The sequence below is a fragment of the Triplophysa dalaica genome, chromosome 21 (assembly GCF_015846415.1).
Source record: "Triplophysa dalaica isolate WHDGS20190420 chromosome 21, ASM1584641v1, whole genome shotgun sequence".
NCBI classification, from domain to species: domain Eukaryota; kingdom Metazoa; phylum Chordata; class Actinopteri; order Cypriniformes; family Nemacheilidae; genus Triplophysa; species Triplophysa dalaica.
The window spans coordinates 4,386,679-4,399,130 of NC_079562.1; the positions used below are offsets into that span (position 1 = coordinate 4,386,679).

Here is a 12,452-nt window from a genome sequence, read left to right on the forward strand (position 1 = left end):
TGTAAACATTTGATTGTGCTCCTCCGGCCACTCCCAAACCCGAGGGCCCTGTACTTAGTTCTGTACTTGTAAAGGTAATGACGGAATGCCAAAACAATAATGGCATGACAACATAGTTTAACCTTGTCCCCACTGTGAGCTGGCTTGTAGAAGATCTGTGAAAGTTGTGAGCTTTGAAGTGCAGAATTTAAAACTAATTGAAGCAGCATGACAGAGATGGCTTTAAAAGAAGACAGCTGGTTATCTCGCCGGTCGAACCATAATCTGGCACTATGAAAATGCCAGTGTGATGGTTTCTGCAGGCCTGGAGGCTAAATATGTAGACACAGCCGATTCAGATTGAAGACTTCATGACATACAGACTTTTTGTTGTAGAGAGAGAGAGGAGAGAGAGAGAGAGAGAGAGAGAGGGAGAGAGAGAGAGAGAGAGAGAGAGAATAGGTTCCTAATCCCATGCCGGATTGATCTTCTAGTTTGTGGTGTTGGGAGTTCTGTAATTATGTCTGACCTGAGTCCTTGACCCACTTTTGCTGTCTTATCTCTCTCCCTCTTTCTTTGCTTTCTCTCTCTCTTTCACTCATCACTCTGGATGAGAGAGAGAGAGAGATGGAAGATGCAAGCATTGCATTTTGGGATGTTGGATTATGATGTTTGTGATTGCTTTAATGCCACAAAGTGCAAAAAACTTATTATTGGTTGACAAATTTATACAGTTTATTTGTTAACAAATTATGTTATATTGATATGCAAAAATGTAGATTAATTTAAATGCAAAAATTAAACAAAGACTTTATTTGATATCCTCAATATGAACTCTTTATATTTGTATTGATATTTTGTGTATTTATTTGGTTTAAATTATTTATAATAATTTTTATTTAAATGTTTTATTTATTTATTTTATTTATAATTTGATTTTCCAATAAATGTTTTATATATGTATTTATCTATTTTATGCCGGTTGTCATTTTTTATATATATATATATATATATGTATTTTATTTTTAAATTTTAATGCAGGCACGCAATAGCATACATAAATCTGAATGTTTTTTATTTTCGAAAATAATATATTGATTCTTAACTAAATTTTCATATACTGCGTTCCACAGAATGACAGACCTGGACCACCTGGGCTGAAAGGAGCGAAAGGCCACAGAGGACCAGAAGGAACCTCTGTGAGTATGAACAGATATGTTTTGAAACATTTCATGTATTTTGTCTGTATATCAGAGTTTAATGAGAAAAATCATAATGTTCCACAGATTCACATCACAAACTCGGCTGATTTATGTTCACCCTGTCTCAAACGTGCGACAGTTTCTCTGCCATTTATGGTGCTTATGTTAGAATCCTGAACTCTGGATATCTTACATTTCTATTGTTGAACAGTGAAACATAAACACTTTTCTGCTGATAGTTTTGAGCCTTATGGCATGTGAAATAACTTGGCTGTGTTGTAAATTGTGGTCCAGAAGAGCAAGAACCTTGAGTACAAAATTGTTGGGAAATTCTGTGGAATATGATAAAAAAGTGTGTGATTTTTTTTAAAGTTTGCTAGAATTTTGTTTTTATGGTAAGCATCGAAAATATAAATGACCCAATCTGACACGCTCACTTAAGGTCAAGAATGTCTGTTCTGCAAGCATCCAAAATAAACTCCCAAAACACAAGAGGATGTGATATAATGCATATAAAGTTGGCATTAGGATATTCACAAAAGCAAACAACCAGACTCGTGCAGTCTACAGAGATATGAGGAATGGTGTTAAACAGTTGGTATGAGTTATGAGTTTGTGTGGGAAGCAAAGTTTCTCTCTCATTTTGCGATGTTCCTCTTCACCACTGGATGACATCCAGAAAGGAGGAGAAGGCAGTGTCTCAAAAATGCTCTTATTTGGAAAGCTTGTCTTTACTTGGCAGAGCTAGAACGGTTTAACATCAGAGATTGATGCAGACTTGTTTATGTTGTTCACTATCACACAAAGAGTTACATTTGTAGGCACGTGACCTCACGTGCACGTTGTTAATCTGACCTATCCTGTTTTCATGCACAGGGACCACCAGGACCACCCGGACCTGCAGGAGCTGATGTGAGTGAGATTCATTTAAATACAACAAATAAAATGTCCCAAATTAGAGAAAGGCACACAGCGTTGGATCTAATCTGATGCAAATGTTCCAACACAATTTCCTCTATGAAGAGTCGAAAAGGAATGCCAAGGAGGACATTGTTCTTTTTAATAAATGGTCTTGGATGTGCCACAATGCACTTTCCATCATTTTGTGAATTCCCAATTGTCTGTAGAAATAAAAACCAAGCACAATAGTGTGCTTGGGGAATAAAAGCTTTCCTGTGGCTCAGTCGTTGTAGAGCATGGATGCTAGCAACGCCAAGGTCATGGGGTCGATCCTAGAGATTGCACATACTTAGAAACAAATGTATAGTATAATGCAATGTAAGTTGCTTTGTATAAAAGCGTCTGCCAAATGCATAAATGTAAAACATTTTTTGTTCGCCAGTACAAATATAAAAAAATCCTAGATACTTTACAAAGGGATCTTATGCTTAAAAAATGCATGTCTGCTCATAATATTTCTCGTTGATTCTAATCAGAACACAACTTTATTCAGAGAGAAAAGTGTGATTTGGTATTATGAATTTTAATATAGTTCCAAAAATCTAAGAAAACTTTGTCCAACAGCCCTTTCGAAGATTTTTGAATAGCATGTGTATTCATCCTTCATCGAAAGAGAAAATTTAAAATGTCTTTGCAGTAATTGCGAGTCTTCGGGGAGCAACTATGCAAAATGTGCAACAGAATATCCTGTAATTAAACCAACATGGACTTTGTGGCTCCATTTTGTGCTACAAAATGGTGACAGACAGAATGAGCTGCAGAAGCAGTATTCTCTTAAAACGTTAAACCTGACTCATACGTCTCTCGCTCACTCTTCCTCTCTCTCTTTTCCTCGTAGGAATGTGAGATTCTGGATATCATCATGAAGATGTGCTGTGAGTAGATCTGTTCTTAAGCTCTTCTAAATTACCCATGAGTCACAGCTGAGACGTACACTGACCTGCACGGTCTCCTTAAATGGCGTTCTGCCTGATACAACACCGTCGAACAAGCCCACGCCATAATGAAATGGCAGTCCGCTTATGGCCAGCTGTATTTAGATCAGTGACAGACCTCTGCATGGAAGTAGAGCAAATTCAGAAAGATCAATTGAAGCCTGAAGGAAATAAGGCTGAATAAAGGAGCATTTTACATAGGTCACTTAGTAAGTGAAAGTGCACAGTAAGCTTTTATCACAAATTTTAAACCAGACAGCTGGGCCATGACGGGAAATACTAGCCAAGAAAAATAAATAAATACAGACTTATTTTGTATGCATGCTTTACATGTTTCATTGAAATGGTTTTATTATTTGAGAGGAAGAAGATCGAAGAGTAATCTATCATTGATTGACCAATCAAAATCGAGCTTTCCAGAGAGCCGTATAAGAAGTCACTATACTTGCATAATGACAACCATTTATATACCCAAGTAATAATCTCAGGGGCTAATCTAATTCTACAAAACACACATTTTCATTTAAATGTCAATACGATAAATATTAGTTTTGGAGGCTCTAGTTATATATTTTATATCACCATCCAGACATGTGATGAAAACACCTATTCAGATGCTTTGAACAGAAATGTGTAAGAGCTTGGTAAAAAATGGGTTTGAGTAATGATTTGTGAACTGCTGGTTTAAATACACTTTTACATTTTCTGACTATCATCCGTGAACGCCCCTTGATCTTTAGTGCGCATTCATCTCGACTTGATGTCTCAATGAAATGGTGTTGTTATGTCAGTTGGTCATTTTATAAATAACATTTATCATGAAAGATGAAACACTGTCAATAAATCAGTGTGGGAAATGTACTATGATTAACAACCCAGAAGCTTATATAAAGCAGACAAAATTCCCCCAAATAAAAAATATCAACTCTCTAGTGGCTTCCAGCCCACTTGAACAATGAATCCGACCAATCTTTTGAAATGAAGCTGCTTTGTGTTAAGTAGGGTTTTTCAACTTATTTTTCTTTCCAAACAAAATATTAGTCTAGCTTTTTTCTCTCGAGACTTTCACTATTACTCTGCCTGCTATTTATTTTGTACAGATAAGTGACTTATTTTGTTACTATTGCGGCTTCTGTTCGCCAAGTTTGCCTAATATGCAGTTGGTTATAGACTCAAAAATATGGAAAATGTTTTCATTTGTTTTATTCAAATTGGGTCATTGCCTGGAATTTACTTTATTCTTTTTTTGCTTAAATGTGAAATCATTTATTTTTTTAACAATTGTTTTATATGTGTAAAAACACTTATTATACATGGTTGTGAGAGCATGCATTTCTCATCTGTGTGATGCTTTCAAAAGTTGATTTTCTTACTCAATGTCATCTTTCTCTTTCTTTTTTCAGCTTGTTGTGGTAAGTATCGAGTCTTTGTAGTGTCGTAGAAGAAATTACAATTTATTACCTTTCTGCAATTCTGTATTCTTTACATGCATGTGGTATTTTTCAATCTTTTAAGAATGCAAGTGTGGACCCCTGGATATCGCCTTTATTTTGGACAGCTCTGAGAGTATTGGAGCGTCTAACTTTGCCATTGCTAAAGACTTCATCGTAACTGTAATGGACAGGCTTAAATTAGGAAAGGTAAGCTTTGACGTCTCTATAGCTCACCTGGTAAAGTGCCTTGAGCTTTGAATTCATGACAAACAGATACATTTCAAAGACCATTTTCAGTTTTTTTCTGAATTTGCTATGTTTATGGGTAAAATGCGTTTTTTGTTTTATTCTGTGAACTACAAACTATGTTTCTCCCAAATTTATAACAAAAGTATTTGTTTCATTTGCATTTGCACACACAAAAAAAGGTTAGGTTTATAGTAAAATATAAAAATATGGGTTTATGTTTTTCTTTGATTAAAAAATACATTAAAAAAACATGGGTCCCAAAAGGATAACAAAAATCTAAGCACACTCTTTATCAAATATTCTCCCTACATAAATTATTTAAAGAACACCAAAGAATCTGTATTCTAGAGTCTAAGACCTTTCCAGTTTCCATAGTTTGTCATGATTGGATTAGAAATTACATGCACAATATTGAGGCAAATGTAGGTGTCCCGTATACGGAACGGGTGACAGTTAACAGGCTGTGTAGTACAACTGTTGTGTTTTTACATGTATTTAGGAAAAGAAAAATTCTTACACGACAACCTTGATTTTAATCAGTTTCCTTTTGTCTTATCATGCTGTTAGTCTTTCACATTGCTGTTGGATGACTTTATGTCCCTCCTGAGGTTTGATCTTGTTAAAATTCAACAGACGCTGGACAGGAATGCAAAAGACATCTAGAAATGCCAATTAGATGAAAATGTGCAATATAGTAAATAGTAAATTTCTCGTTCCTCCCGCTCTATTCTTCGCAGTTTGGTGATAATGATTCCCGTATTGGTGTGGTGCAGTACAGTGGCGCCAATGCTCAGCAGGCCGTACAGCTTGGTGATCCCAAAATCAAGAGCCTGACAGACCTAAAAGCGTATGATATGATATGACAATAACAGCATACAGTCTTCTTGCTGGTCATTTAAATGACATTGGATGAGATTTAATTCTGTCTAAATTGTTGTTCACATTAGGGCTGTGAAAAATCTGCCCTGGCTGGCCGAAGCCACATACACTGGAGAAGCTCTGCAGTATTCACTGAGGAACATGCTTAGCAAGCTTGTGACAGAGAGGAGCATCGTCATTGTGCTAACTGATGGACGTTCAGACACTGTGAGGGACAAAGTGCCCTTGGACGTGTTGTGTGGCAAGGGCCTGAAGGTAAGAAAGCAAATAAACATTGAGCTATCGTAATGATGATGCAGAAGTGTCTCACAGCATCACCTTTGGGACAATATTTTATAGCTGTAACAGGTTAATTGAATCCTTTCTTTAAAGGGATAGTTCATTCAAAAAGGAAAAATCTGTTATCATTTATTCACCCTCAGGATGTTTTAGACCTGTATAAATGTCTTGGTTCCAATGAAAATAGAGAAAGATATTTGGAAGAATGTTAGAAATTTTCAGTTCTGGGACATCATCCACTACCATAATGGTTGTCATAATGAGATATTTGGAAGAAATTAGGAAAACAAAGAGTTCTGGGGCACCTTTGACTACCATTTAATTCTTCCCATATTGTGGTCAACGATGTCCTGGAACTGAAAATAATTTACTACTATCTTCCAAATTTCTTTCTCTGTGTTCATCGGAACAAAGTAATTTATACTGGTATGAATTACATAAGGGTGAGTAAATGATGACAGAATTTTCATTTTTAGGTGAACCTTCCCTATAAGATCTATCTCAGTTTGAGGCTTAGTAAAATTCACTCATCCTTTCCTCAATGTAATTCCAAATGGAAAAGCTGCATTGCTTAAATGCACTATATATTGCTTTTCAATAAGTCGGATCAAACCCTTCAGTGTGTTTTGGTTTCTGGCAGGTCGGTGGTGTTGGTGTGACTGATTATGCAGACCGGAAGCCAAATCCAGAGCAGCTCGATAATGTGGTTTGTAAAGCAGATACTAGACAAGGTTTCTCCTTTGTCTTAAACAATTTTGGCATGCTGCTGGATGACACCTTTCTGCAAAACTTGACTGAGAAAATCTGTGAAGGTTGGTTGCATATCTGCTGCTTGGAAAGATTTATGGTGCTTTGTGTGCTATGTTATGGAAGAGACTTTGAGATGGTCATTCAGTGCCTTTTTTCTTTGTTCACAGAAAAGAAATGTCCCACATATACTTGTCCAAGTAAGTATTTATTTCAATAACTTTATACAGCTAGTGAGAGACACAAATCAAAAGTTATCGATAATAAGGATGCGAAGAGCGGTCAAATATAGTATTGCAATAAGCTAATTTTTCTCTGAAAAGTTGGATCTTTTGATTATTCAGACATAAATATTTGTATTTTTCGTATTTGTCATATAGTGGCCATATAGTGGCTAAATGGCAAGGAAAAACATTGTAATATTGATGAATAGGAAATGGTTCTTCTGACATAAAAAATATTTTGTAAAAAAGTGCTTCACTTAAATAAAGAGGGTGACTATTTAAATCCTTTGTTTTTAGTAATCTGTAAACCTTCTGTTTTAAACCTTTGACTTTTAATAATTCAAAATACCAGATTCAGTCTGGTATACTGTTTTGTGTCGAGGCCTCAAAATAGCATGTCCTCATGGCATCATCTTTCTCTTTTCCAGTTTCATTTAGTGGTAACACAGATGTTCTCATCTTGATGGACAGCTCGGCCAGCGTTGGCTCCAAGAACTTCGAGATGACGAAAGACTTCACGCGAATGCTTGCTAAGCGCTTCTTGTCTGCCGAAAGGCAGGGCATCGAGATTCGTGTCGGCGTCGGCCAGTACAGCAACAACGCCAATATGGAGGCCGAGTTTTCCAGGAACGCCACCAGGGTGGCCGCTCAGATCGCAGAAGCCAAGTTCCAGGATGCAGGTACAGAGGTGACGAAGGCTCTCAACTTCGCCATTGAACGGTTCAGGGCCGGCGGGAACAGAAAGAAGAAGCTACTGGTCTTCTCAGATGGTCGCTCTAAAGGCCTCACTAACATCCAGATTGAGAAAGCTGTGGAGCAGGTGAGCAATGCCGGCATTGAGATGTACATACTGGCCGTGGGAAATCAGGTGAACGAAACACATGTGCGCACCCTGGTTAGCCGAGGCCGACCCTACGACAACACGTATGCCTACCGCCATCTTTTCAAAAAATCTGACTACCCCTCATTGATCAGCGGTGTCTTTTACCAAACTGTCTCACGCAAGATTTCCCAGGACTGAGACAGCGGGCTTCTTTGGGACCGAAAATAGAAATGGTGATGGGTAAAAGGAGGGGCTCAGGCAAGGAGTGCGTTAACAAACAACCTTAGATAGTTTTTCGGTTATTCTTTATCATGTGATGTATCTGAATGGGAAATCTGAAGGTATTTTAGTTTCATATTACAAGACCGTAAATGATTGTTAGGTATTTAAAAATTAAATAATGCCTATTTTTATATCACTTTTATATCACACATCAAGTCTTTTATTCAAGGTAAAACGAGCAGTCAAGCCATATTACAATGTCAATTTTTTCAGTCGATGTGTATTTTTGCAGTCGATGTGTTTCAGTCAATGTCCATTTTTTCAGTCGATGTGTTTTAGTACTTCATTGGATTTGTCCATTGCAATTCTTATCGTTGAGGGCGCATATTTTTATTTTAGTGTTCGGAAGCTAAAATTTCTGTGATGATGCAGATAAAAATCTGTGTAAATGTGAGGACATTATCCAATGGGATTCATAATTTAATATTGCTAAAAATATTCAAAGGTAAATCTCACAATCAGTATCCCAAATAACTTGGTGTCGTGAAAATAAGATCATTTGGACAAAAAGTTAACATGACAAAAACAAGGAATCATTGCAAAATACATTCTTTTCATTATCTTCATAGATCCAGTTAAATTTTAATTCTTCACCCTGCTTTAGATGTTCATTTATATTTTTATCCCACATAATTCATCATTCTTGGGAATGGTCGGTGGTACACTTTCTTTACAAGTAAACTTGAATATTCATTTGGTGCTACCAATGTAAACTCTGGCTCCTTTAGTAATTCAAATGTAAATGCAATGCAGGTTTCTTCAAGACATTAGCCAAAGACTTTTTTTGTTTACCAAAAGATTTTACATGTGATAAATGTATTTGAGACCAGCTCTGGGCTGTATTTGAAATAAAGGACGCTACACCCCACACTAATGCCTCTGGTTCTGTGTTTTAAATAAATCTAACCCACGTTCATCTTTCACTTGTGATTGTCAGGTGAATCTTTAAATTTCACATCCTGCAGAAAAGATGCTGTGGATTAGATGGTAAATCAATTTCAATCTGGTCTCGAAGGAATTCATAACTTTTTTTCAATGTGGCTAATGTGAATTTGTACAATATGAATCATAAAAAAGTCAGATTAATTGAACAATTCCATACTGAAGCCCCTCCCCTAACCCCACCCCTAAACCTATTGTAACGCCAAATGAATTTTTATTAGATAGTATTAGTATTAGTACATATAAGATTGTACGAATTCATACGAATTAGCCACCTCGTAGAATTGTTACAGATTCCTGTAAGACAGTGTTGTCTGTTGAGTTGTTTTACACAAACTTTTTTACAGTGGTTTCACGTGAAACAATTTACACTAATGATAAATTTGTAATTTTAAAGCTGTGAAATCAATTAAATATACTGTTTAAATTGAGTAAATGTAAAAAGTATATTTGAGTTACTAAAAATGTAGAATTCACCAAATTAATTAAGATAAAATCTTATTAGTATATTAAAAATATAATTTGTTAATTCAATTATTTTTTCATTAAATAACACATACAAGTACATTTTAGAGAAATAACCTTTTGGATTGTTGTCATATTTATTTTGATAAATTATTTTAAAAGATTTTGTTCAGTTAATACATCTGTTTTTTGTGAAATTTGCTAAGCCACATGAATATTTTTTTAGGAGAATGTCTTAAAATTATTTTATCAGTCATTTATCTTTTTGTACGAACCACAGAAATTCTGACACAGAAATGCCTCCATTAATTCATTCATTCATTCTAAATTTAGTTTATAGACAGTTTATTTTCATGTCAGATCTCAGTGAACTATAGAATGTCGATTTTAGAGTTAATAAGTAAAATCAATGAACACAATGAACGCACATTAAAGATGCAGATATTAGTGATTACAAAGTGTTGATTTGATATATTCAAACTGAAGATAACAGCTTGCTCATGGATCGAGTCAATGAAGTAGGCCAAAATACACTGCTGGATCTGTTTAGATGTTACCCTGAGGTGGCGACGCAACGGATGAAAGTGAAGCACGATTCACATCAGCTGTAAAAAGATCATGTGGATTAATTTATCCCTTGTGAGATTGCAAATTAATGCCAACAACAGTGACATTTTTAAATAACAACCTTTACTGGTTTCCTAAAGGTAAACAAAACATAATCCTGTTGATGTCTAAAGTTTTGCTGGACTTTGATCGAATGAGTCTCCCCATGTCTGTCCTCCATTTGCTGAACATGACGTGTGGCTCATTTCTGGAGTCATCGTTTTCATAGCGAGTGGTTTAACCTAAAAGGTCAATTCCTGGCAGGATTCGGTAGCAATAGATTAATCTTGCCTTCATCATGAGTTTTTGCAATGGTCTGCAGTGCTTTTTGCTTTTTGCAGTTCACCCCAAAAATAACAATTCTGTAATTATTTACCATTAAGAACTGTTAATTGTCCATGGAACACTGTAGTAGAATTATAAAAAATACTTTTTATACAAGTTGTTTAATAGGATCTTATTGGTCATGTTCAAAAAAGATTATTGTCAAAATTATTTCATGTATGTTATATGACATTTATGAATAAACTTGTTTATTATTGTCTATAGACTTGTAATGCTAATTGTGTTTATATGTGCAAATTTTGAGAGACCCTCACATAATTCATAGGAAACAGTAGACTTTGATTTAAAACATTAAGACATTTTGTGCATCATGATGAAGAACATTATTATTATTATTTCTGTAGAATAGAATGGCACTCAGACCTTATATAATTCGGCCTGGTGTGAAATCCTATGCACGCTCAGGGATGGGCATAAATACATGTAAATGTATTTAAAATACAAATACAAAATACTGTGTGGAAAAGTGTATTTAAATACAAATACAAGATACTGTGTGGAAAAGTGTATTTAAATACAAAATACTGTGTGGAAAAATGTATTTAAATACAAATACAGTATTTTGTATTTTGAAAATACACAAAATACATGTGAAATTGGTCATTCAGTGCAGGTACCCCTATTAGGCTGAAATCTAACTGGGCCTATTCTAAATGCCAAAAAGCATGATGTGTTTAACTGCTAAGAAACTTTCGTTTTCATTTTATTTACCGATTCCCTTCCCCTGCCCGGTAGGAAATACACTACTACAAAAAAGACACTTTATATAAAAAAAAATTTTATTAGGTTTTATCACCATCATAACTTCGAACTCAGTAACAAAAATAGAAAGTTTGTCTAAAATAAAAAATAAATAAAATTCGAATTTGGCATTATTCACCCAAAGGTTTTTTTTTCTACTAAAAGCTAAAGATTTTGTGTGATGTATCATTCATCAGTGTCATCACAGATGCACACAATCAATACACTAAACTGATGGAGATTATTTTGTTTAATACAATCGTTAATTAAAAGAAAATAATGCATTTAAAATGTATAAGACAGTATTTTTCAATTTAGTGTGTTTAATGTTGTCATATATTGATATGTTTTGTTATAATGTCACAATTTGAAGTTAACTGGGTTTTACTGAGGGTTTAAGAAGTGTACTCAAAACCTTTTTCACATAATGACCTAAAAATGACCCAAAACCTAATCAATTTATATGTGAAGAAATGCATTAATCACGAGAGGAGTGTTTCACAAATTATTCGGCAAACAAATGACTTCCTCTCATCGCTCCTTTTTGATGATTTGGAGAAGAATTTATCAGAGTCGCTGCCCGTCGTTTCACAGATTTATACAACGGAGATCACGTCAAGCATAAAAGCCTCGTCGGTTTAATGAGGAGTGCGCGCAGTAAACAGTTTCGCGGCGTATCTATGCGAATTGTAAAGTATAAACAAGGCTTCAACTGCACAAAGCAACAATAGAAAGCGGCAACTGTGCGCTTATTCCAACGCTTACGGCGTCACACGTGACACTCCGTCTCGGAGAGCGTGCACAAAAAAAACTGCCAACGTGCAAAGTGAGAATTTGAATTTCCTTTCGCGGTAGTTATAATAACAAATCACAATACTCACAATTACTCAATCACACTTGTTTCTTTTTCCACTCTCAGGTTCCAATTATTCCTGCCCACTAAAAGGTGCACATATATATTTACTTACCCCAATAGCTCAAACTATTTAAAAAAAAGTAAATCAATTTATTTAATCGCTACGAATCTACGACATGTTGATGTTTTCATGACATCACCCATACCTAACACGCAGTAACGTTAATATTTTAAACACAAATAAAATTGACCATGAAATCCTCACATTATTCCAGAAAAGTCGCAGATCCAATGCTGGGTTGTAGCTACAGCTGAAGCTCACGTGCATGAATGTTGGGGCTGGGGAAGGGCCTGAATTATGTTGGTTGATGCACGAAAAGGTTGACTGGCTCAAAGTATTTTGAGTATTTTGAAAATACAAAAATACTCATCTTAAATGTATTTAAATACAATTACATTAGATTTTTCCAAAGGCTTTAAAATACAAAATACTATTTTGTATTTC

The 12,452-nt window shown here is 35.3% G+C and overlaps 1 protein-coding gene across 1 annotated transcript in view; it reads left to right on the forward strand.

Moving 5' to 3' along the window:
- Positions 1 to 8,862, forward strand: part of col6a1 (collagen, type VI, alpha 1) — a 28,997-nt gene extending 20,135 nt beyond the window's left edge. Inside the window, exons 26-35 of the mRNA XM_056734966.1 lie at positions 1,113 to 1,178; positions 2,058 to 2,093; positions 2,980 to 3,016; positions 4,480 to 4,488; positions 4,592 to 4,716; positions 5,496 to 5,605; positions 5,706 to 5,892; positions 6,557 to 6,728; positions 6,834 to 6,863; positions 7,316 to 8,862. Of these exons, the coding sequence (XP_056590944.1) occupies positions 1,113 to 1,178; positions 2,058 to 2,093; positions 2,980 to 3,016; positions 4,480 to 4,488; positions 4,592 to 4,716; positions 5,496 to 5,605; positions 5,706 to 5,892; positions 6,557 to 6,728; positions 6,834 to 6,863; positions 7,316 to 7,908 (1,365 nt within the window). The 3' untranslated portion in view covers positions 7,909 to 8,862. The remainder of the gene's footprint in view (positions 1 to 1,112; positions 1,179 to 2,057; positions 2,094 to 2,979; positions 3,017 to 4,479; positions 4,489 to 4,591; positions 4,717 to 5,495; positions 5,606 to 5,705; positions 5,893 to 6,556; positions 6,729 to 6,833; positions 6,864 to 7,315) is intronic.
- Positions 8,863 to 12,452: the final 3,590 nt, after the last annotated feature.